This window comes from Callithrix jacchus, chromosome 13 (assembly GCF_049354715.1).
Source record: "Callithrix jacchus isolate 240 chromosome 13, calJac240_pri, whole genome shotgun sequence".
In the NCBI taxonomy this organism is placed as follows: Eukaryota; Metazoa; Chordata; class Mammalia; order Primates; family Cebidae; genus Callithrix; species Callithrix jacchus.
The window spans coordinates 53,830,723-53,857,255 of NC_133514.1; the positions used below are offsets into that span (position 1 = coordinate 53,830,723).

Genomic DNA, 26,533 nt, shown 5'->3' on the forward strand with positions numbered 1-26,533 from the left:
TAATTTTTTGTATTATTTAGTAGAGGTGGGGTTTCCTCACATTAGTCAGGCTGGTCTCAAACTCTTGACCTCAAGTGATCTGCCAGCCGCAGCCTCCCAAAGAGCTGAGATTACAGGTGTGAGCCACTGGGCCTGGCCCATTCCTACTAATGATTAAAGCTGTATAAGGACTTCTGTTTCAGAAGAGGTAAACAGAGTAGAAAGTTCTGTACAACATGAATTTGGTGGGAGAAAAATAAAAGTGCATGTCTCTCCTTTCTCTTCCTTTGTTTGCTAATGTTTCTCTTTCATGAGTGAATTTCAAAGAACTCTAACATAACTCCAGATAATTTTAACCTGAATTCAATCCACGGCTCAGTATCATCAGATTAGCTGAGAATCCTTGTTTTAGCCTCATTGAGCTGTAAGATTCAAAAGAGAATCGGATGTAAAAAGTACTGTTTGAATTACAAAGCACTGTAATTTTTAAGGTACTATTGTTCCTTTATCTTGAGTCAATATAGTTATTCCTAAGTAGAAGAAAGAGAAACACATGGTTTTTGTTCTTAATTAGAAGTCAGAATGCTGACAAAATTCCTCTGTCAGAGGAACAATCTGAAATCTGAGAAGCTATAGAGCTCTACTATACTCTTTGCTATCGTTACAAGAAGAGAATATATAGCCAGGCAAGGTGGCTAAGACCCGTAATCCCAGCTACTATGGAAGCTGAAACAGAAGGGCTGAGGTCAGGAGTTAAAGACTGAGACCAGTCTGAGCAACATAGCAAGATCTTAGCTCTAAGACAAAACAAAACAAAAACAAAGAAAAAAACCCATTATTTATTTTAAAAGGGTGACAATTTGCCAATCTCTTTATGCATATTATTAGAGACTATTAATCTTCTATTGTCAAAATAAGATAGTTAACAGAAATCAAAATGTACTTATTGCTAACATTTGTATTATGTTTCCCAGTTATGGCCTGAATACACACTGATAACTAGAAAGGTGAACTATTATGTATGTTGAAAGAATTTTAGCCCCCAATAAACAGATATTAAGGAACTGACCAAAGATGACACAATTTTTATAATTTTTGTAATTTTTTTAAAGCCAAAGAAAATGAAATGACTTCTACCCTGTAACTTGTGGCTTCATAATCTATCTCCTTTAAGTCGCAAGCATCTCCATGTTAAAACTTAATTTTCTAAGGACTTATGTTTGAATTTAAGTTTCTTAGAATTTTGGAGGCTCACACTAATCAGAAAACCAGGTCTTGGATACTATTTTCTAAACCTGGACAAACTCAGCAAATTTTCTATTGCAGGATCTATTCTCTTATGAAAGTCCTAAATGAGTTTCATTATCTTTTTTCTTCAGTCACTGTGATAAAAGTACATCTCTTCAGAAGAATGATATGAACAGCAAGGTGGAATCTGTTAGGATAGTCTCATATTATACGAACAACTATAGACCTTTTTGTAGCTGGTAAGAATAATGTGCTCTGACAGAACTAACATGAAAATACCACTGCCACCACAGCAACAAGTATATCAGCATCTCATAAAAGGGCTTACTGGTCTATGTTCTATGATTCCCATAAGGAACTTCTTTTCTTTTTTGACCACCCCAAATAAGGTAAAATAGCTGGCCCCCAAACAGTTTTGATGAAATCTGAAATTTAAGAAACACTGCCTTAAAACTCTTCAAAAACCAACTAAACATTCTTAGAGGCACTGCAGAGAAATGGTTAAGAAATAGGGCAATGAAATCTGTTATTTAGTGTGTAATCTTTACACATCACATAATTGTTCATAGCCTCAGTTTCCTCTCTGTTTTTACAAGGTTATTATGAAAATTACCCGAAATGTTTCACTTAAAACACAGAGACTTGCATATTCTAAGTGTTCAGGAAATATTATCTATGATTATTAGTACCTTTATTTTTAAGACTATAAAAACTCTGATAATCTATGTAACACAGTATTGATGCTGGTTTCCAGGATTATCAATTTAAAGCACTAAAAGGTTTTCAAACTTAACAGCAAAAGCAAACAAAAACTGTTTTAACATTTCTAAATATTTTAGATATACCAGATGACCTTAACATGCACTACCAAAGTGGAGTTTTTAAAGGAAATTATCTCCTGCTTTTGCATATCTGGAAACTAGCAAGAGACAAATGAACATTGCTACTAAGATTACTTTCACTATTACTTTTAAAAAGCCACTGTCTGTTACAGAAACAGATTATGAATGCATGAATATATATGAAAGTATTTTCAAAGATAAAGAAACTTCATATCCTCCAGGGAAAGTCAGACTGACAACTCCAATATTTAAAATGTTCATAAGCGGCTTAACTACAGTTAGAACAACGTGGAGATCAGAAAATGTATCTACAGGAGTTATAATCTGTAAAACAGCAAAAGATGAAAACAATAAAGCTAGGGCTACGCAAAAACCCAGTGATCTAAACACCTTGTTACACTTCAAGAATTGTATTTTCTTTAAAAACAACATACCACAGTGTATAGAAGTTTACAAGTATATAACGTGCTTCCTAAAGTATTCTCATTTAAATGTTCCACACATCACCACTAAATTATGCAGGAAAATTACTTTTGCAGGTTAAGAAGGCCGGGTTCTTTTTTTTCTTTTTGGTTTTCCTTTTAAGTTGCAGCTGACAGAAGGCAGGTTCTTAAAGTTAATGTGATACATCAAAACCCACTGTTAGGAAGTGATAAATCAAGAATTTGAACCCAGGCCTTCTCACTTATATTTCAATATTATTTCCACAACTCCATAAGGCTTCTTCTAAAGAAAGAGGCAAATTAGCATCTTCACGAAAGAAACCTCTCGGCCAAACCACAGACTGTTTTTAACTAGCTGCAGACTAGCTTTAAGTCTTTTCATCTTAGCAGGCCTTTATTTTCTCATCTGTAAAATAAAGGAAATGAGTAAGAAACTCAGAGCTCCCTTCCAGTCCCAAGGATAAATCTCAACACTGTACCCTTTACAAGGCACATGCATTTTAGAAATACGTATTGTTAGCAACAAATTCCAAGTCAGAAAGCAGTGTCAATAGCTCTTAGGCAACCTACTGCAATTACTAGACAATTCTTCATGCCCATCTGACATGTTACTTTAATATGATTAAGTCTATACACAGGGAGCAGTAAAACTTCTTATTAACTATGATGGAAATGACTAACGCCACTATTCATCCTCTTTTTGGACTAAAATAACGCTCTTAAAACATAAAATGTATTTAAAGAAAAGCTTACGTGTCAGCTAATAGCAAGAAATCAAACATGTTTACAATCACTCAATGTTTTCTTAAGAATAAATATCTCTTCTCCAATAAAGTGTTGTCCAAATATCCTACTATTTCTCCAATCTACTTCAAAAGAATATCAGCAACGTTTTCCAACTTCTACCGGGAAAAAGTAATATTGAAATGATAAAAAAAATCTTCCTTTTAAATTCATCCTACTGGCTGGACACTAATCCGCAAATAAAAATCAAGCTTTTTTCCCCCTTGGGTATTAACCAGTATGAGTCTGCACAATGTATTTTCAGCTAAATTCTTTCCTCCTCTGAGTATTTTTGTTCTCTTTACTCCTCCTCAAATATTCTTCATGGAATACACACCCAGAGAGTTCCACTTTCCCAGTTCTCCATAGTTCATAAAGCTATTCCAATAACGAATTTTTAACAACTACTATGAAAACTATAAGACATTAAGAACATTAAAAGTATCCTACATAAGTAAAGTTAACACTCATTTTCCTTCCATTTTAACATCTCATCTATCTCTAAAAGAAAACGCATAACTTGAGCTAAGCTTGACCTTAGTCAAGATGCCTGTAGAACTTCAGAAATTATTTCAGTGCCTGTATCAAATATAAAAGATCCTTAAGTAGTAAAACCTTCCTCCCCTTGTCTATAATCTCCCGGGAGAACATTTCAAATCTTTAAATGTTTTTGCTTTTAACCCAAATTAAAGATTTTCCTCAACAAGATTAGTTAATATAACGACTTCATCTTACACAGTGGACACTATCTCATTTTGCTTTTAAGCCACTTGGCACCAACAGAGCATATGTTCTGCCAGTTCTGAGCTAATCTCCAGGAAAGGCTTTGTGTAACGACTGAATAAACTCAGATGTGCCCAAGATTTTTAACGGCCTACTTGAGCATATGTTTTTGTTTGTTTGTTTGTTTGAGACGGAGCTCTTGTTGCCCAGGCCAGACCGCCGCCCGGGTTCAAGCGATTCTACTGCCTCAGCCTCCCAAGTAGCTGGGATTACAGACATGTGCCACCACGCCTGGCTTTTTTGTATTTTTAGTAGAGATGGGGTTTCATTATGTTAGACTGGTCTCTAACTCCTGACCTCAGGTTATCCACCCACCTCGGCCTCCCAAAGTGCTGGGATTACAGGCATGAGCCACCGCGCCTGGCCAAGCATATGCTTTTAATAAACAGTTAAGTTATGTTAAAACAACTATTTCACTAGTTAGCCTTCCAATTTCATAAACGAAAATGAAATACATGACTGAAGATGAAGGCTCATTTCAACTTTAGAATTACAGACGATTCCAAACATTACATACACATCACTGGGATCTCCAACAAACTTCACCTTAGTTCGCAGTTTAGCCACTGGTGTCCAGCGGAAATTACAATCCCGGTAACTACACTGCTTTAAACGTTTCCTAAGGTTTCAACGAGTGCAACAGTAACTTCCTACGTTACACAGTGTCTTACTGTTATTACTGAAACAGCTGTCAGCTAAGCTTCGGATGCCTCTTTGTACAATCGTTTATTCAACGCTTTGCTATCTGTAAGGATGCGTCATTCCACACATCACTCCTCAAAACGAGATCTAAGAACCTGACGTCCTCCACGGGTCTTGAAGCATCACAAGTGGACACTTGAAAAACAATGAAGGAAACTGCTTGCCTGATGCGGCAAGGTTAGATTACGCCTGGATTTAAAACAGAACTGTAGAGTGGCTGCTCTTTCCCCGGACACTACTAAACCAGTAGTCTTGCTTTCAACCACCTATCCCAGGACCTGGGTGCCTCTGACGCTCCCTGCCCGAGCGGCCGTGGCAGTCCCCGGCGTCGGCGCACGCTCGGCGGCTGGCGGCGAGAACGCGCGGCGGGCCGGGCGCGCCCCCGCCCCCGCGGGTCCGACCGCGACACGCCAGCGGCGCCCTCTCGGCCGCGCACACTCACACTCGCACGCACACGCACACGCTCCTCCGGCCCCGCCATGTTACAGGAGGCGGCGGCAGGCGAGCCCCAACAGCCCCGGTGTGGGGCACCCGCGTCGAAGCCAGCTCACGGCCCTCCGCCCGGCCCCCGCCCCGCCCCGCGCGGCGCCTCCGCCCAGCTGGCTACTGCCACCTGCGCCGCAGCCCCTCCGGACGTCCCAAGAGGGGCGGCGGCGGCGGCGGGCGGGGCCCCGGCGGACCCGCGCCGGGGGGCACTAACGGCCTGTCACTGTCAGGCGCACCGCGGCTCGGGCCAGGCCGGGTGGGCGGCGTGCCAGGCCGGGGAGGGCGGGCAGGGCGCGTCTCCTACCTTGCTCTGGGGATGGGGAACGGGAGCAGCGCAGAACTGAGGGGGTATCCTGCCAGGCGCCGGGGAAAGGCTCGAAACCGCGCCCCTCCTTCCTCCTTTCCTGTCGCCACGCCCCCCTCACCCGCACGGACCCGAGACAAGGCCGGCGCAGGAGGCTTCACCCCCGGAACGAGTGCCTCGGCGTGGCCGTTGCTGTCGTTGTCTTCGTCGCCGCTGCAACCGCCTGTAACGCCGCCGGAGCTGGGTTTGAAAACATCTCCGGTCTCGGTCCGTCTCTCACCACAGCCTCCTCGCTCCCAGGACAGCGCCGGCCCACGATTGGCTGCGGCGCGAGCACGTGACACCCGCGGGCACGTGACTCCCGCGGGCACGGGACGGGCGGCGTGACCGCCCCGCCCCCCCCCGGCGCCCGCCCCTCCTGCTGCTCAGCGAGGCTCCGCGAGCCTCAGGGCGGGGGAGCGGGACGTACCAAGCAGCAGGCGGCGGAGGGGTGCGGGCCGGAACTCCGCCCTACGTGCTGGTTTGTCTCCACGCCCTACCCGGGTTAGTGTCATCGCCTCCCCTCCTCAGACACCTCCGACAAAGGAGGGGGAAATCAAAGACTGGGAGAAGAGGTTGGGCAGACGCCGCAGACGCTGCCCGGCAAGCGGGTTCTGCAGTACCATTTGTGGCGACCGTGGCAGTGGCTGTGACTGGAAACTTCTGGAAATGGCGGCGGCGATGAAGACCCCACATAGGGTATTCACCTGTTACTTTTGCACAGGGTGGGTGGACAAGCGTGATCCAACTGAGACAAAACGACGCTGCGACTTCAGCTCGAGAACTAGGTGAAGTTTCCCCGCTAAGCCTGCTGCGGCCGCCTGGCCCAGCGCCCGGCCGAAGCCGCACCTGCGCCCAGAGCCCGCGGCACCCCTGCGCCAGGTGGAGCCCTGGGCCCCGCCCCGAAAGCTGGTAGCGTGTTCTAGCCCCGGGACTACGGGATCTAGTGCGCGTCCCTTCCCAGGCACGCCTTCCGGTGGGCTTTGTAAAGAGGAATTCGGTTTACTTTCACACACGTAGTGTTGGGGATTTGAGAGGGAGCCGCTCAGGTACTGGCAAGGGTGCCTAAGGAAAACTGACCGTCGCAGCGTGGCAGCAGCGTGTACTCACTCCCTTCTGGGCGCGTGTTATATTTACCAGAGGTTAATCTGCAACAGTTTTGTAAATGCCTCAATTTAACCAGCCAAGGTGTTACGTACTCGGCGGGAAACCGTTTTCTTCCGTTAAACTACAGCATCCGTTTATGACTTAGTACATGCAATTACAAGTTTAGTTAGACTGTCCTTAAACGTCTTGATGACTGAGGGTTCAGATGTGATCACGGCAAATGAAGTGACATTCAGACTTGACAAGGACGGCCAGGACCCGTCAAATTATTATATAAGTATCAACTTGCATTGAAGATCAGTTTTTCCTTTCGTAGGTTCCTGATTTCTCCCACCTAAAAATCATTAGGGTCAACAAGACTTGAAAGAGAGCCCCTTATGGCTATTGGTAGAATAGTGTTATATTTAATTTGGTTATTTATGATGTAAAATACAAAGAAAAAATAGTCGCCTATGAGACAGTCAAGAGAGCTCTAGGATAGAAGGAAGACATTTCACTGTTACTTATTTGTGCCACTTGGAAAATTACTGTTTACTTTCTCTCAATTAAAAAAAATTCTTAAACATATACTTAAAAACAATCATTATAGTCCAGCGTGGTCGCTCACGCCTGTAATCTCAGCAACCTGGGAGGGTGGCAGCTGACTTGAGCCCAGGAGTTTGAGACCAGCCAGGGCAACATAGTAAGACCCTGACTCTAAAAAAAATACATAAAAATTAACCAGGGTGGTGGTGCCTGCCTGTGCTCCCAGCTACTCAGGAGGCTGAGGCCAGAATATTGCAGTGGGCCTTGATCACACCACTGTACTCCAGCCTGGAGACAGGCTGTCTCAAAATAAATAAATAAATAAAAAGCATATTACTAGTGAATAATCTGTCTCAAGTACAAGGGACTTTGAGAAATCAAGCATTTATTAGATTAATATATATAAATTTATTCATGCATTAAAGCTGGCTAATCCCATTTGCAAAACTAATGTACTACAGCTAGTTTCTTAATAGACAAAAGGTTTTATCCTTTTTTCTAAGTTGTAGCATCCATACCACTGAAGAGTGTGTAATCATACTTCCAATCCCTTCACCCAATTATTTTTTGTATACTTGCAGTGTCAGAATAGCCAAGGATAATGTCGAAAGTGTTTTGGACCTTTCTTTTTTAAAAACGGTAATGCTTCTAGAGACAACTACCAACTTCCTTAAACCTACAGTGTGTTGGAGGTCTCACCAGTTGGAAATACGATAACAACTATGTGTTGTAAATAGAATAATGTTTATAGGGAGCTCTGACAAAGTTTATAGAAAGATCATGTTAACTTAAAACTTGGCTGTAGCTACAGATGGGAAAGCAAAACTTTGAAATTTGACTGAATTTTTACTTCACGGTAACCTGATACTCATAAAAGTGATCTAGAAGTTGAAAATGGGTGACACTAGAGTAACTATTAACTAGATTATGTAACAATGTCTTCACAGTTAGCCATAGATAGAAGACTTTAAAATGGTGCTGTGTCATTATGACATAATATTTAGAGCTGCAAGTTGCCAGGGTTACCACCTGGATGTACACAAAGCAGAAAAAACAGATAATAAAAAAAGTTTATGTAGATTGGAAGTTCGTATTTTATTTCTTTAGTGACATATTTACAGTTCAATATAAATTAAAGGCCTGCTTGTACACCAAAGCCAGGTCCCTTGGGTGGTTCAGTCAAAGACGTAAGCCCTCCAGCTGGCTCACAAGAGAAGCGTCCACTCCTGAAATGAAAAGCAAGTAATATTAAACAATGATTAACATTTGTAAATTTTTACTTAAAAAAAATTATGTTATCTCACAAGAGCCTAGTTAAGTAACTATTTTCACCCCAAGAATTAGCATGAATTAATTCAAACATTTAAACTGATGCAATATTTTCTTTCTAAAGTTAAATATGGAAAAACATCAGAATTCACCATAAATATAAAAAATATGAAAGTAGCACTAATAGTTCCTATTTACTGAGCAGTATGCATACATTGGCTCTTTAATCTTTACAATACCACAAGACAAGTAATAACTGGCTTTATTTTACTGATATAGAAACCAAATTTGGGAGATTCAACATCTATCCAAGAAAGCAAAGAACTATAGCAAAAATAACCCAACCCCAGAGGACATTTTTAAAAACCATGTTTTTATAAACTAGAGCACTGTATTTCTTTTTATAGTTAAATTGTATTTAGATTGAGATCCACAGTCAGTGAATAGAAGGAATACACACACTTATACACTGTATTTGGATATAGACACTGGATTCCTTGAGGAAGTAAGATTTGGGACAATGTCCCTTAGAAGCAGTGAAGTCAAAATCAGTTTGTATTTATGTATTATAAAGACTATTAGTATTTATAATAGTCTTTTATATTAGTAGTAGTAATTTTCTGAAAAAAAGTTTCCAAACCAGGATGGTCACAGCAGCCACAAAAGGAAGCAAACAAGAACAAGTCCTGACAGAGCAATTTATGAACACATCCAGCACAAAGGTAGAAGAACCTGTCTGTCTGTCAACCCCTCACACGGTTTCCCAGGTAATTGCTCACCTCTGCCCTGTCTGACCTCTGTTTCTAGAGCCCAGATCAGCACATACCCGTATAATTTCACCCCTCCACCACTATTCCGTGGCTTTGCTAATTTACCTGTTCCTGCCACAGATTTACTTAAAGAAAGAACTTGTTCAGTTTATATCTTTTCAACCCCCTCTGGCTATGCCCTTTACATTGTGTCGTCAATCCTTTAAGTCTGTTCTTTAGCACCCTAGGAAATCATTTTTTGTTGGAGACAGGAAAATGACACCACATAATCATTTGTAAGGTCTTTCAAGAGATCACAGCATAATGTAAGAGTTACTAAATAATGAACAATGTCTACAAAGTCAGAAATTAGTTAATATATTTGGATTATAGGTCTTGTTCACTACAAAAACAGATCAAAAGCAGTCATTGTGTATTGTCAGAGCCTGAAACTAATGTAGGGTAAGCAGCAAAATGATACTTAACTTTTAAAAAACACAATATTACACTTTGCAATTTTTAAATTTTATTAATTGCTTTTTGAGACAGGGTCCCACTTTGTCACCCAGGTTGGAATGCAGTGGTACAGTCAGGACTCACTGCAGTCTCAACCTCCTAGGCTCAGGTCATCCTCTCACCTCAGCCTCCCAAGTGGATGGGACTACAGGTGTGCACCACTATGCCTAGCTAATATTTGTATTTTTTTGTAGAGACAAGACCTCACCATATTGGCCAGGCTGGTCTTGAATTTGTGGGCTCAAACAATCTGTCCACCTCAGCCTCCCAAAGTGCTGGGATTACAGGTGAGCCATGTGCCCGGCCTGCAATTTTTTATGTTATCTAGTGATAGGCACCACTGCTGCTCTTTAAATGCCAATGAAATTAAATTGGAGAAACTTTCTTCACCTTTACTAGGTTTTTTATGGTTTAAACTCAGCTACCCCTTGCATCAGATTTCTTTACTGCCTAAAACTTTTTTCTTGATCAAATATTAGAATAGAATATGATTTAAAAGTTTCATTTTAGATGTCTACTGAAAGCTTAGCATTTAGTATCTCAAAGCCTCCTACCAGTCTGGATAGACATGGGTCTTTTAAAATTAATAAGCTCCTTAATCTTGACGCTCTCTTATCAACACAAAGATCAATTTAGGAAGATTATAAAAACTAAAGTTTCTAGAACAATAAATGGGATAATTAATCAAATACTTCCTGAGTTCCTCACAGGATTATAGAATTTTATATATGGAAGTAATTTAAAAAATAATCTGGTCTAGGCAGGGCACGGTGGCTCACACCTGTTGTCCCAGCACTTTGGGAGGCAGAGGCAGAAAGATCATGAGGTCAGGAGTTCAAGACCAGCCTGACCAACATGGTGAAATCCTCTCTCTACTAAAAATAAAAACATTAGCCGGGCGTGGTGGCAGGCACCAGTAATCCCAGCTACTCAGGATGCTGAGGCAGGACAATCACTTGAACTCAGGAGGCGGAAGTTGCAGTGAGCCAAAATCGCGCAACTGCACTCCAGCCTGAGCGACAGAGAAACTCAGTCTCAAATCATCATCATCATCTGGGAGTTTCCTAAAGTTTGTTCCATGAAATTACAATCCCATGACTTGTATGTCTAGCTATAAATCGCCCTTCCTCACCATTCACACAGTGTACTTTAAAATACTACAAATGCTATAATATCCTCCAGTAAAGCCTATAATTTTGTTTAATCTACTAAAAATGTAACCCCCCATTTCATCTGTAAATATGCCTCAGAACACTCAAGAGGCAGTGAGCCAGCCCTATTCACTCACCTGAAAGCCACAATTTACACTAGTGTTTTTCACTTAGTGAATAAAAAATGATTTTCCTGATACCTCATGCTTAAAGTGCAATCTAATAATTTACCTTGTCTTCACTAAAATTCAGAAAGTGTGGTTTTTTTCAGTGATTCTAACACTATACGTATGCATACCATTTTAATTCAGTTGCATTCTAGAAAACGTGGCCTTTCTGTTAACTTTAACAGCTTAAAGTACTTTATATATAGACAACTTACTTTATGAAAATTTAGTGCTTATCTTTTTACTATTGCTGAGATATATCTACCACTGTCCCTAGTTTTAGTATAAAACCAAAAGTGATACTATTATCTAGAGTCATCTATCAAAAACTGCATTGGAACTGTAGCCTAGCTATAGATTTTTTACATCTCAGATATTACCTGCACTCTACTGAATTATGCAAAATTTAAGATGTCTTTATAAACTAAATATGAAGAATTAAAATTGGATTTAAAATAAGTTATAAACTAATCCATACTAAAAAACTGCTATTAATAATCTGAAAACAAGTTTAGAATTTTTCAGAGCTTTAAAATTCATTGAAAATAAGAATCTCAGCAAAAAAAAAAAAATTTAGTAATGTCAAGATTAAGAGAGTACAGCTGACCCTTGACTAACACGGGTTTGAACTGCATGGGTTCTTTTACTAATTTTGGCCGGGGTAGACCTGGCAGTCGTACTCAGCAATCAGTTACTATTGAACCAATTTAATTCCTCTTATACATGGATTTTCTTCAGCCTCTGCCATCTCTGAGACAGCAACCCCTCTTCTTTCTCAGACCACACAACATGAAAATGATGATGAAAACTTATTATTATGATCCACTTCCACTTAATAGAGTAAATGTATTTTCATGATTTTAACAACATTTTATTTTCTCTAGATTATTTTGTAGTAAGAATAGAGTCAGGATATAATATACACAAACATACAAAATATGTGAAAACTGACTTTGTTATTCATAAGGCCTCTGGACAACAGTAGGCTATCAGTAAAGTTTTGGAGGAGTCAGAAGTTACACACAGATCTTCAACTGCATGAGCAATCAGTGTCCCTAATGCCTATGGTATTCAAGAGTCAACTGTATTATCTTACCACTGCTTTAATATTTTCAGTGGTCATTTACCAATGATGATAAAGCAGTTTTGAACGACATAATCTAATGTAAAAGACATCAATCTTTTACTAATTTTGGCCAGGGCAGACCTGGTGGTTGTATTCAGGAATCAGTTACTTTTAAACCAGTTTAATTCCGCTTGGTTTTTCATCACAGAGACAATTAATTAGTATCTCTTCAAAAAGCAGAGATATTATTAAAATACCAATAAAAAAGATTTAGACAGCTTTGGTTAAAGAGTAACTATAACTGTATTATGGTTATTGCTATACCAGTCTCTGTCATTATCCTATATATCCAAGATACTAACTTGAGGAAGTAAAGTGAAGAGTTCTTGTTTTCATATGCTGACAAGACATTCTAGTATTGCCATGTCCAAATACAAGCTTTATATAATACAGCACTGGCAGATGCTTGCAATTATTAAAACCTAAGTAGACTTCTGTCTGCTTTTTAAATAAGAAGTACGAAGTAAAAAATAAAAATAAATTCAGACACTAATAATGGTGAAGTCTCTGGCTCAAATCCAGAACACTGTCAAGAAAATCTCAGTGAAAAACTATTCACAATTACTGATAAGGAACATCCCTATTATTATCAGATGTTGAATATGCTTAATGGAGTTTGTTTAAAAGACCAAATTCATAATTGGTTCCTGCTTAATGTTAAAATACAATGTTATTCCTAATGAATCTGCAAGGAAATTAAAAAATAAATAAATACAATGTTATAGTACCTCATATTACAAATAACCGATTTTAATTTCACCTCAATAATATAGTCCAGATTTATAATTTTAAATACTTCCTTTAATAACTGATGAATCCCCAATTTGCATTTCCAGCCCTAACCTAGTCCCTATATTCCAGATTCATATCTACCTGTCAGCATCCTACCATGAATGCCTAACAGGCATCTCAACCTTACTATGTCTAAAACAAAATTGACTTTTCTTCCCTAAACTTGCCCTACCATAAATCTCAATTTTAGGTGGAGGAATCTCAGAGACGCTCAAACCAAAAAGCTGGAAATCACTCATAAATCCTGAGTCTGACACATCCACTAAATTGTAATCTCCACATTGAAACTATGACAGTATTTTTTTAAATTGCTCATATTATTCCCTACTGAAAACACTGCAACAACAGTTTTTATTATATTTAACATTCAGCCCAGATTACTTATCTGGGCCTTTATCTCCTCTGACAACTTCCACTGTTTTCTTTTTTGATGACCTCATTGCAGCCATACTGTTTCTTTACTTTTGTTCCAGGACCTTTATACATCCTCTTTCCCCTCCCTGGAACATTGTTCCTTCAACTTTTTACATGGTTCCCTCTGCCTCTTCATTCAGGTCATGGCTCAAATGTTATCACCTCCAAGAGGCCTCTCCTTACTAATTTTACTCCTAATCTAGCCCCTAACCCTGCTTTTATTGTGTAGCCTTTTGATAACTCAGATATTACACTAGTCATCTGTCTCCATCACTAGAAGATATATGAGAACGTTATGTTATTTATAATTGTATGCACAACCTAAAATAATGCCTGGCACACAGGCACTCAAAAAATGTTTGTGAAAAAAATGAATATTAAGTACATAAAGTAATGTGATATAACAAAGCAGACAAACCAACTATCTATATGTGTGGCAGGAGAGTAATACTGGATTAATGTGAACCACAGATCCCACACTTCACGAGAAGCAAAGCAAAAGATTCTAAACGCCAGAGTGGCCAGGCATGGTGGCTCAAGCCTGTAATCCCAGCACTTTGGGAGGCCAAGGTAGGGGGATCACTTGAGGTCAGGAGTTCGAGACCAGTCTGGCCAACATGATGAAACCCTGTCTCTAGTAAAAATATAAAAATAAGCTGGGTGTGGAAGCATGTGCCTGTAGTCCTAGCTGATCAAGAGGCTGAGGCAGGAGAATTGCTTGAACCTGGGAGGCAGAAGTTGCAGTAAGCTGAGGTCCCACCACTGCATTCTAATCTTGGCGACAGATCAAGACTCCATCTCAAAAAAACAAACAAACAAAAAAAACTACCACTAAAGTTATAACTACAGAATTTAAAATATCAGAAGAGAGGGTCCATCTAAAGAACCCAAGTAGATTTCACAAGGAAATCTGCACTTGAAGTATTTTTTTTGAGATGGAGTTTCACTCTTATTGCCCAGGCTGGAGTGCAATCTCGGATCACAGCAATCTCTGACTCTTGGGTTCAAGCAGTTTTCCTGCCTCAGCCTCCTAAGTAGCCAGGATTACAGGCATGCGCCACCACGTGTGGTTAATTTTGTATTTACCACAGACCTCAGGTGATCTGCCTGCCTCGGCCTCCCAAAGTACTGGAATTACAGGCACGAGCCACCATGCCCAACCTGATTTTTTTTTTTTTTGAGACGGAGTTTCGCTCTTGTTACCCAGGCTGGAGTGCAGTGGCGCGATCTCGGCTCACCGCAACCTCCGCCTCCGGGGTTCAGGCAATTCTCCTGCTTCAGCCTCCTGAGTAGCTGGGATTACAGGCACGCGCCACCATGCCCGGCTAATTTTTTGTATTTTTAGTAGAGACGGGGTTTCACCGTGTTGACCAGGATGGTCTCGATATTTTTTTAAAAGTACCCAAAAGGTGAAAGAAGTGATGGGTTGAAATACAAACATAAGAATACCAAGGGGCCAGGTGCGGTGGCTCACGCCTGTAATCCCAGCACTTTGGGAGGCTGAGGCAGGTGGATCACGAGGTCAAGAGATCGAGATGGTGAAACCCCGTCTCTACTAAAAATACAAAAAATTAGCTGGGCATGGTGGCGCGTGCCTGTAATCCCAGCTACTGAGGAGGCTGAGGCAGGAGAATTGCCTGAACCCAGGAGGCGGAGGTTGTGGGGAGCCGAGATCACGCCATTGCACTCCAGCCTGGGTAACAAGAGTGAAACTCCGTCTCAAAAAAAAGAATAGCATGAATTTATTTTAAAATACCCAACTCCTAAAAAGCATCTCAAGCTTGTGGAAAATACTATGAAATTTGTACTTTTTGGGGGGATAGTTGTCTCTTTAAAGCAAGAATAAGTAAGGGATAGGAGCACCAGCTAAGATACCGTAATGTTAGATGACTAAAAGTTTCACTGCAGTTGCCTCCATAAAGGGGAATGATTTTTCACCAGGGAAATGATTTACCTCCTAAAAGAGGGGGTATGCCCAAGAAAGTGAGGAATTAGGAAGAAAATGCCAAAACTCTTTAAGCAAATTCAATTCTATAGGCTGAGGGTGTTGAAGACAGTATATGTTTCTTAGAAAATAAAGTAATGGTCAACAGGGACCAGCCAGCATTTACGAAACTTAAGTATCCTGAATTGACCTCATTTTCCCATTAAGTAGGGTATTATTAGTACTTCTAGAGAGCAAACTATAGATCCACTCATACCCTTTTAGTAATTCTACTTCAGGGAATTGTTATTTATAACAAGGTTTAAGAAAAATATTTTAAGACAGGAATAAGAACACATCACACTGTTTTAAAACATGAGAATACTGTATGGACATTAAAACCTCCAAATGTGCTGAGAGAAGAAAAAATTTCTATGTATAAACAAAAAATGTGAGGAATTATGACTAAAACAATGCAAACATTTGCTAGTATTAAGAGAGAATTTTGAGTGACTGGACACATACATATGGAATAAGGTTTTGTTTAAAAGATCAAGTTCATAATTGAAAGAAAAGTAATTAATATAACATAAGTACGGGATGGGAGCAACCTGGATAAACAAACAGTGAACAGAAAAAGATGTTAATTGTGTAATGTCTCTGAAGTGAGAGTTGATGTAATTAGGCTGAATTATTACAAATATAATGTCTGGAACAAAGGAGGCAGTCCCACAATGCTCTGTGCTGCTCAGTATGTATATCAAAAAAATACCATGATTAGTTTAAGCATCACATTAATGTCACTAGCCAATTAGAAAACCCACAGAGGAGGGAGACCATAGCTATGTCATATGAGAAAAACAATGAAATGATCGTGGATATTCAATCTGAGAAAAAGATAAGGGGAAGACAAGATAGCTACTTCAAGTAACTGAAGAGCTACTTCATTTGGAAGTGGTACTAAAATTGTGTTGATTAAAAGGGCAGAATTGGATTTTTAGGTAGAAATTAGAGGGAGATAGTCTTTGGGTCAATCTTCTATCAGTATGAACTTTTAAATAATGGAATCTCTATTTGTAGTAAGATTTCCTTCTCCATAAAGATTCAGATAGGTATCAGATGATTATTGGATAGGGTTTTAGGAAAAAAATATTCTTGCTCTAGATGAGATTCATATAGATAGTACTATCCAAAGCTCCTACCAATTCCTATGAATTTAGGGTATACAATTTTTAAAATTAAGTTTATGTGAAAGATTAATTTACACGAGCCACTAACACTTATTATATATAAATAAAGCATACCTTGGCCCAGGTTTTGGGATTTTGCCAGCCTTGAGCTCATCAATGATTTCTTCAATATCCTTAGGTGTCAAATCCTCCTAGGAAAAAAAAAAATTACAATAGTCATATGAAATTACTTTCTTTTATGTCTATGTATTTATATACATACTTATAGAGACAAGGTCTTACTATGTTGCCCAGGCTGGTCTCCAAATTCTGGGCTTATGCAATCCTCCTGCCTCTGCCTCCCAGAGGGCTGGGATTACAGGCATGAGCCACCGTGCCTGGCCCAAAATTACTTTCTACAGCTGAAATCTGTAAATCCCTAATGCCAGTTATTTTATTGTCTGTCTCAGTTCACAGGAGAGTTACCAAGGCATCAACAATTGAGTAACTCCTATATATAGTACATACTGCTAAAAATAATATGCAACAAGAGCTATAGCTGCAATAAGAGGCAATACAGATTATTACTTTGAATTGAAATGTATTTGCATTTGCGTTCTGGCTTCGTTACTTACTAGCTAGTTATCTTGGACAAGTTACTCGGCCTCCCCAAGTTTGTTTATCTGTAAACCTAATTTAGCATGTTTTTGAGGATTAATGAGAAAATATATAAAATAGAACAGTGCCAAGGTACATATTAAATAAATGCCATATTCTTGAAGAAACAGTAAGACAGTAAGGTACAAGGTAGCTGTAGTAACTTGTTAAGTAGATGCCTGATGTCTATCCCTAAAGATCTCACTACTGGTAACTGAAAGAATATCTTTCTTAGACAAATCCACAGGCTATTATATTAGACTTACAATGCTTCACAAAAAGCCTTGACTGTGTAATTCCTATTTAAATCAAGAAATAAGTACCCAGAGGCCAAATTCTCAATGAAAACCAAAGGAAACAAGTGGAACACCAAGCAAACTTGGCTTCAGGATTTCAAAGCTTAGAGGGGCAAGGGGCGAGGGGCAAGGGACCCAGTCAGCCCCAGAGAGGCTAACAAGAGGTCATCTAAGCCACACAAAGGTCCCAAAAAGCTTTACCCTCAATTTAAGAGTAAACTGTCCCTCAAAGAAAACTGTTAGTCTGGAACCTTTCACACTGGAGGAACACAGGCCTATGGTATAAGGAGAGGGTGTTTTGGGGGCCAGCAGTACTGCCAGGAACAAGGGGAAACAAAGCAAATCCCTTCTTAAAGAAAATCTACCTCAGGTACAGTCCCTCCAAAATTTCCATAAACAAATTTCTAAGAAATATGAGCTAACAAGTTATCTTGAATGAAAACGGTGATATAATTAAGGGTAGCAAGTGATTTTTAAAGAAATAACTGGAAAATTATGCATATATATGGATAGTAAGAACATTTTAAAAAACTTACAGATCAAAGAAATCAAAGTTAAAAACTTAAAAAAATAGAGACAGAAACGATAAAAAAAAAGACTGCAAAACTTGTGAGATCCAGCTGTAGTACATAGCGGTATGATATCATCTCTATAAAATTTTTTTAAAAAGCCATGTAACATATTAGTACAGCTGCATACATAAATAGACACAATTTATAATAATGGTTACTCTGGGGATAAAATGAAGAGAAAAAGATTTGGGATAGAGTGTTTCACCTGTGTCTGCAGCTTATTTCTACAAATAACGATGATCATGATGATGACAGTATCTGAAGTAAAATGTGGCAAAATCTTACTCTCAGTTAAGTCTTGGTAGTTGCTACACGAGGATTATTTTCTGTATTTATATGCAAATTATTAAATTTTTCATAATTTAAGTTTTTTAATTTGTCATTTGAAGTTAAATGCAAAAACGTTTGAAGAATTTTTTAAAAGCTAGATATTCACGGTAACCATTTCTTCTAAATGAACAATTCAGACACCAACATCTAAGGACACAAAATTGAATATTTAAAATATTTTAAATATGACATCATACAACTTTAATTTTTATTACATGAAATACTCACATAGTAGTTGTCATTTATTTGAACCATTGGTGCATTCACACAAGCCCCTAAACATTCCACTTCTATAAGAGTGAAAAGTTTGTCAGGTGTAGTCTCTCCAACCTTTATTCCTAAAAATATAAACAAACACTGTAAGGACCAGGTTATATTTTAATAGTGATTTGGTTTTTTAAAAACCACACACGCAATTTTTACAGAGGTAATTAAAAGTTTAAAAGTATTAAGTTTTTTTAAAAAGAAAAAATCTTAAGTCAGGTACAGTGACTCATCCCTATAATCTCAGCAGTTTGGGAGGCCATGGTGGGAGGATGGCTTGAGCCCAGGAGTTTCAGACCTGTCGGGGCAACATAGGGAAATCCCAGTGCTACAAAAAAATAAAAAATTAGCTGGGTGTGGTGGTATACTTCCTTAGTCCCAGGTACTCAAGAAGCTGAGGCACAGGATTGCTTGAGCCTAGGAGGTCAAGGCTGCAGTAAGTCATGATTGTGCTACTGCACTCCAGCCTAGGTGACAGAGCAAGACTGTCTCAAAAAAAAAAAAAAAAAGAAAAGAAAAGAAAAAAACTCTTTATGTAATATTAACATTCAAGGAATTTTTAGTGGACTTGTTGCTTTAAAAGCAATCAAATTTCAGGGGATTCATCACCAGTATTTATTGTTATACAGCAGTGCATTGGGCTGTATTATTTTCCATTTTGATTGTAATAATTAAACTACTAAAATCACAGTCACATTCTCAGATTTGGCAAAGACTCAGAAAACTCCTAATGTCAAAGATTATTAAGGATGTGAAGAAAATGGGTAGTCTCATACATTTAATGAAGGCATCTGGGAAAAATATGGTAAAGTCTGACCCTTCAATACTACTTCTTGTAAACAATCTCAGTATACAACAGGGGAAGTATGGAAAGATGTATGTACATCAAAGCAACTGCAGAGTAACTTGTTTATAACAGAAAAATAAGGCAGGCCAAGCATGGTGGCTCACACCTGTGATCCTAGCACTTGGTAGGCCAATGTAAGAGGACTGCTTGAAGCCAGGATTTTACAACCAGCCTGGGCAATACAGCAAGACCCATCTGTAGAAAAACAAACAAACAAACCAAACAATTAGCTAGGCTTGGCAGCATGCACCCATAGCCCCAGCTACTTCGGAGGGTGAGGTAGGGAGGGATCACTTGAGCTCAGGAATTGGAGGCTGCAGTGAGCCATGACTGAGCCACTGCATAACAGCCTGGTGACAAAGTGAGACATCAACTCAAAAAAACAAAAGAAAAAAAATGAGGCAGACACAGATACTGTGCCGTAGAAATGCAGCCAAAATAAAGTGTAAAAAGCAAGCGCACATACAGTATTTATATATTTAATAATTAAAATGATACAAAATCTACAATTAATATAGCCAATTGTTATCAGAATTTATACCTTGATGGTCAGTCTTGGGGGTGGGAGATTTGAGCCAACCACAGCTGTTTTATTTTTTTATTTTTATTTTTTTGAGACACAGTCTCGCTCTGTTGCCCAAGATGGAGTGCAGTGGCGGGATCTCATCTCACCGCAACCTCCCCCTCTCGGGTTCAAGGGATTTTTCTGCCTCAGCCTCCCAAATACCTAGGACTACAGGTGTGCACCACCACACCCGACTAATTTTTTTGTATTTTTAGTAGAGACAGGGTTTCACCATATTGGCCAGGCTGGTCTTGAACTCCTGACCTTGTGGTCCACCCAATTTGGCCTCTCAAAGTGCTGGGATTACAGGTGTGAGCCACCGCGCCCAGCCTAGCTTTCTGTTTTACATGCAAGTACTTTATATTCAATAACAAAATACTACTTCATTTGACATATATGTAGTTTGGAAGTGTAACAATGGCAGTTTTGTATTGGAAAAATGCCTGTTTACTTTTAAAATGCTACTAGAATAACATGTTTCACATTTCCCTTCCCAAAGCATTCTTACTATGTTCATATCTTATTTGTTCCATGACTTCTTTGGAAGACTATAAGGACAATAATGGTCACTTTTTAATATATTGCATGCTGTCATAGCGTAAGAGAAACATAATTTTCTAGGTGAAACAATCTTCTAAACAAAAATTTTGTAAGTTCTAGAAGCTTTTCAAACATACTGATTAAAAAAGAAATGATTAAAAACTTAGCTTTAACACTGAGAACTTAGGAAGAAAACCAAATAGGAAGAAATAAAGGTGGGAAAACGCAGTAACACAAAATATTACTGGGGAAGTACAGATTCAGTAAGATGACAGAAGTTGGAAATTTTAGGTAGAAATGTACAAATCTAGAGAGACAATTCTATTTCTAATCACTGTTACAAATACCATGTATTCCCTACCAAGCTTTTTCTGAATGGCCTCCAGTATGCTGTCAGAGTTTCGAAGCATGCAGGGTGTAGTAGTGCAGATCTGAATGTGATACTTTCCAACTGGCTTTCGATTATACATTGTATAAAAAGTTGCTACTTCATATACTCTCATTGGAGGTACCTGTAAAACTTCTGCAACCTAAAGTATTAGGACATTAAAAAATAAAATAATTACAGTGTTAGTAATAGAGCTTTAATTATGTTATACAAAGTATAATTTCAATGTTTCAATCTGGTAAAAACAGAAAAGGTCTTCAAGAGCAGAAAACATAGGTCTTGGATAACTGGGAGATATAAACTCTTCACTTTTTGCAGACAACCTGCATATACTTAAATCACAGAGCCCAAAAGTTAACGGAATTACAGCACTTCCTCCTCTTATACTACTTCTCACCTCATTCTACCCTATTTCTCTAAATCTTTAAATCTTTCACTATTAAGAATTTCTACTTTGATCATTTCAACTCACATTTTGTAATCTGTCTAAATGACAAAAAATTGACAGCCAAACCCCAATAAAGGAAGCAATTAGGTTTAAACCCTCAGCAATTTTTTCAAAAAAGCCTACATACAAATGGTACAGCACTTATCTAAGTAAACTCAAAATTTTATATCTCTACATATATGCATACACATGCATATTCACACAATCACACACTCTTCTCAGAATAATCCAACACACTACTTCTATTTCATATCACAATACTCTTTCGAAAGTTGGATCACATAGTCTAGTACTTCCTAACCCTTCACATCAAGACATTAATAGAAAATAATTGTTTTGGCATTCTGGTGTTCAGGACTAAGGGGATCACTAACTCAGCATGCCTTTCTTAGGGCAAGTCTGTTAGGGAAAACAAGGCTTTCTAGCTGTTTGCCGGGGCTGGTCCTTGTCTATCATGACTTATAATTCTGGCTACAACTTTCTAGGTGACCTAGAAAGTTATCATTAAGACTCACTATCTGGCATTCTTAAAAATTATACATATATCCATGTGCTCATACAAAAGAGAGCTGGCATTTCAGATGACAAGTATGTTGAACTTTTTCATATCAGAAATTCTAAAGGAAATGTATTCTCAAAAGACATCTAATCATGGCTCACTTGTGACAGATAAAGTAACTGTGCTATTTCATTCAGCAGTTCCAAATCAAGGATGTAACCCTAAATCTGGGAAGCTCTCCATCAAAATATCCATGCTGGAACCCTACCAAAGGAATAATTTAATAAATCTGGAATGAGGCCCTATTTGAAAAGGCTCCTCCCTGGAATTCTGCTGCACATCTCCCTACACCTTAGTGATGGTTGGAGAAATAATTATTAAGCTTCTGGATATTTTCTGTTGTAAGGTTAGGTGTTGCATGGGTTGGGGGAGGGGCAGTAACATTAAAATAAAAATACCAGTTGTAAAGTGCAAAGAATTTAAGTCTATTCCCTATACCCTACAAAAATCTAATCCTAAATATAATAGGACAATATATAAATCCCACACAAATCCAACCCTAAATATAATAGGACAATATATAAATACATATTCTTTAAGAGATAGGATCTCACCATCTTGACCAGGCTGGTCTTAAACTCCTGAGTTCAAGCAATCCTCCCATATCAGCTTCTCAAGTACCTAGGACTACAGGCATGCACCACCATGCCTGTCTTATTTTTTAAATCTTTTTACATTCAGTTTCTTATTTATTTTTATTTTGCTCTGCTAATGTGCCACTCAGCAAGATTTCCAACAGGCTTACCATTATTAAAAACATGATTTTTACACAATAATAAAATTATAATTAGAAACATATACTTAAATCATTATCAAGTTGGCTATTTTAATTTAAAAAACAATGTTATGTAACTTCCAAAGAAATATACAATTTATTGAAAACATCACCATCTATGTTTACTCAGGATAGTAACTCACTAAACTTGCTTTACAATATTTTTCATAGTGAAAAAAATACCAAGGATCCACACAGTGTTAGAGTACTATACAAAGCAAACAAGATATCAATAAACTAAAATTTGTATTAGATAAATTAAGAACATTCTTATTCTCCAAGAAAGATGATAGTCTAGCCTGACAGTTATAAACAAATAAAGTTTAGAAAGTGGCATGAATGAGGTACAACAAAATCTCTATTAGTCGGTCAAGTAGAAAATGCACTGATTTAGAAATGAATTCGGTCCTAGCACCATCGCTTAGAAATTATAACATAATAACTAGAAGAGACCTATGTAGTTCAAAACCTGCATCCCCAATGAGGAAGTTCAGAGAAAAATCAGGTGTCTTAGTTCTAAGTCAAAAATACTTTCCATTATATAACATGGCTTAAGAGTTGTATGATTCTCATCAGAATCAAATAGTACATGGTTTTTGTACAGCACTTTATAAATTATATGCTATAATACATCATCACACAAAAATAGTTATATTAATAGGGTACGAATGAACTTGAAATTTGGATTACTGCTGAAAACTACTAGAAAAAATAAATCTTAAAATACATATGAATAGAGAAAGTTCATATAAAATGGGATATCCATAGCATTTCTAAAGGTTGATTCCAAAGTGGCGTAATCAAATTGTATAAATATCACATATTATACAGATTTTTGTTACAGCCTACAGCCAAAATCGTAAAACATTAAAAAGATTAATACTAGTAGTGAGCAGATTTTTTTTCTGTAATTCTAGTGTTTAAATATTACATTAATTTTCAGAATATCTTGACATTAAGTTATCTACATTTGGAATCTTTTATCTTCCCTATGACCATTTCCTTCAAAAGGAAAAAAACGAATACCCACACACACCCTCTTTCACCATAATGCCTTCTCTATTTCCTGCAACGACAGAAATCTCTACTTCACCTCTGTGCATTAAGGTAACCAACAAAAACACAAAGACAATTCAAGGAAACATACAAATGGCTAAAGGGCTCCGAAATCCTGGATTCTGACACGAGATAATCAGAGTAATTTCTATCAAAGGAAATTATCATACACAATCTCTTTTTTTCTGTAACTAAGGCAAAAATAAATCCAGTACCTTGTTCATAGCAGAGATGGGCAACCACCCATTCTGCCTTTGGGCTAAATCCAGGACTGGAAGAACAGCTGCTGCTTTATGGCCTTCTGGATAGTTTTTTACAATTGCCTCTATCCTCTGTATAAAAGAAAAAACACCATTTTATACATCTACAAAATACTACATATTTTGTAAATTAATTATAATGTTAACTTAGCTATACCTTATAGTTTTCTGGTGTGAAATCAAATGGAGTATCAGGGTTATTCTCAGGAGTATCTCTGTGCTATACAACGAAAAAAGTTTTTCAGAATTATCCAAATTCTCTCAAGTATGAATAACACTGTACATTACTAAACTATTATTTGTTTAATCTCTCACTTTAATTCCAACATGATATATACCTCTCTATTCTTCCATCAAAAAGAACAACTAAACACATTTGATGAGCTTGATTACCAAAGTTAGCAGAATTTAAAATTTTACAAAGGCCCATTTAAAGAATAAGAGAAGTATCTTTAGAACCAAAAAAAACCCCAAACGACAACAAAAGGTGTTACCCAGCTTCATTAGAGAGTATCTTCTGATAGAATTACCAAAACATTACCAGTTATTGGAAGCCTTTATGAAATTAAGACAAAATTTTAAATGTGAACATATGTATATTTTCCCAAGAGAGGGTTATCATATCATCAAAGGGAACTGGGATCCAAAAAGGTTAAGACCCATTACTTTAGGGAGGGTACAAAAGGACCATCTCAAAAAACAAGAGAAAAAAAAGCACCATCTCTTTCCCATGTTTTCCATAATAGCCACAGCAAGAGCTTTATTTCTTCTAAAAACTGACAAGAAATGGCATGTCAACAGGAAATCAAATGAGTCACACTGAGATTAACACGATCAATTAATGTTATGTACGTGTGGTAAACACAGAAATGAATCTCTTGATATGGTAACTCTCAGAGTTCTGCTTTTTAAAGGACATAAACCAAAAGAGAGAAAACAGAAACTTTGGACAATAATGTCAAATATGTGGACAATTTGATGCTTGATATGTAGCAGGAAGCTACTTCTTATACCACCAACTCTAAACTGTCATACAAGTCCACTGCCTTTACACTAGATTAATCCCTGAAAACTGCACCTTGTCAGAAAAGGGAGATATAATATCTTATCCTTTTCAAATTGTGTAACTGATCTTGGAAGTTCATAGACGTCAATCTAGAAACTCTGGAAACTAAAAATATAAAAACCAGCTGCTAATCTAGTTAATACAGTACTAAAATCCAGGAGTTTCTAACTATTGTCATTTTGGGATTCCCCAAGTTACAACCTCCCAACCCTCAGTGAGCCAACATGACTGAGAACCCAAAGTGTGATGAGAATCAGGTTAGGGTTCACACAGTAATCTCACGGGGAATAAATTCTTATTCCCAGAGTTTTCCTGGTACTAATTTAAACTTAAGAGGTTCAACTGGAACCACACATCTTTTGAAATGCAGTAAATTCAATTAAATTCCTACAATAACTATCACATACCAAAGACAATGGCATTTAAGATGTTTTGGATTTCTACAATGGATTTACTCAAATTTCCAAGTCTTTTTCCAAAGAAATCTAAGTAATTGCTTACCACAAATAAAGCTCCTCCAGCTCCATTTTGCGTAGCTGTTTTATGTAACTTCCTTACATGTCTTCCCTAAAATTTAAAATTTTAAGACAGTATAGTAAATCACAGCCTTAAGAAAATTTTAATGAAGAAATACTTTAGGATTCATAATTTAAAACAATGGAATCAACTTATAAAAGATCTTAAGAGATATGGTATACTACCCTACACATCTCTGTTTCAGAAGAGGTGTTTTACAAATGGAGATAAAAGGCAAAGTTCACCTACCTGCCTAACACACAAGTCAAGAGGAGAACCAGGACCACAACCAGATCTGCTGAGTTATTGTACCTTTCTGCCACGCTCTGCTAGCATGCATTTGGAGAATTAATGTACTATTAACTTACTTTCACTTTTGTCTAAATCAAGTTGGATGCCAGCTTTCACTTAGTGTGAACCTTTATAAACATGTTTTCATTCTATACAAATAAGTCATATACTCTGTACAAATGAGTCAACGGTATCCTCCTTTTCAATCCTTTACTAGCTTAATTCTGAAACTCCAGCCATAAAAAGTAGTTTCAGAAAGCTATGATGACTGACAATGTTCAGTTGCTTTGGAAGGAATGATTATTCTCTCAGCTGCATTTAATTTCTCTTTGCCCTCTTGCTCCTACCCTCCACTCCTACCCTGTCCCCCACCCCTAAGTATTTCAACTACTGTTCTGGATTCCTCCAATTTCTGAGTTCTGCTAACTGCAAATGACAGAACATGGGATTGGCAAAGAGTTGAACAATTCAAAGGCAAATATAAAAGAGAAGAAAGCAAACAGTAATATAATACAATAGTATATTTAACTTTTCTCTATGTCCAAATATTTCAGCTGAAGAAATATTGATAAGTAAGTTAACATG

The 26,533-nt window shown here is 38.0% G+C and overlaps 2 protein-coding genes across 23 annotated transcripts in view; both read right to left on the reverse strand.

The window, feature by feature from the left end:
* ANKRD12 (ankyrin repeat domain 12) overlaps positions 1–5,886 on the reverse strand; it is a 149,561-nt gene extending 143,675 nt beyond the window's left edge. For 18 of the 22 annotated variants that reach the window (XM_035270571.3, XM_078347732.1, XM_054243966.2 and 15 more), the window contains exon 1: positions 5,571–5,886. The gene's annotated coding sequence lies outside the window, so the exon portion shown is untranslated. The remainder of the gene's footprint in view (positions 1–5,570) is intronic. The other 4 variants (XM_008979488.5, XM_002757056.7, XM_078347734.1 and 1 more) reach the window with 1 other exon arrangement.
* Positions 5,887–8,311: 2,425 nt separating this feature from the next.
* Positions 8,312–26,533, reverse strand: part of NDUFV2 (NADH:ubiquinone oxidoreductase core subunit V2) — a 31,409-nt gene continuing 13,187 nt past the window's right edge. Inside the window, exons 2-8 of the mRNA XM_002757058.6 lie at positions 25,643–25,708; positions 24,233–24,295; positions 24,031–24,147; positions 20,951–21,119; positions 18,602–18,711; positions 16,654–16,730; positions 8,312–8,467 (exon numbers count right to left, since the gene is read on the reverse strand). Coding sequence (XP_002757104.1) covers positions 8,374–8,467; positions 16,654–16,730; positions 18,602–18,711; positions 20,951–21,119; positions 24,031–24,147; positions 24,233–24,295; positions 25,643–25,708 — 696 coding nt within the window. The 3' untranslated portion in view covers positions 8,312–8,373. The remainder of the gene's footprint in view (positions 8,468–16,653; positions 16,731–18,601; positions 18,712–20,950; positions 21,120–24,030; positions 24,148–24,232; positions 24,296–25,642; positions 25,709–26,533) is intronic.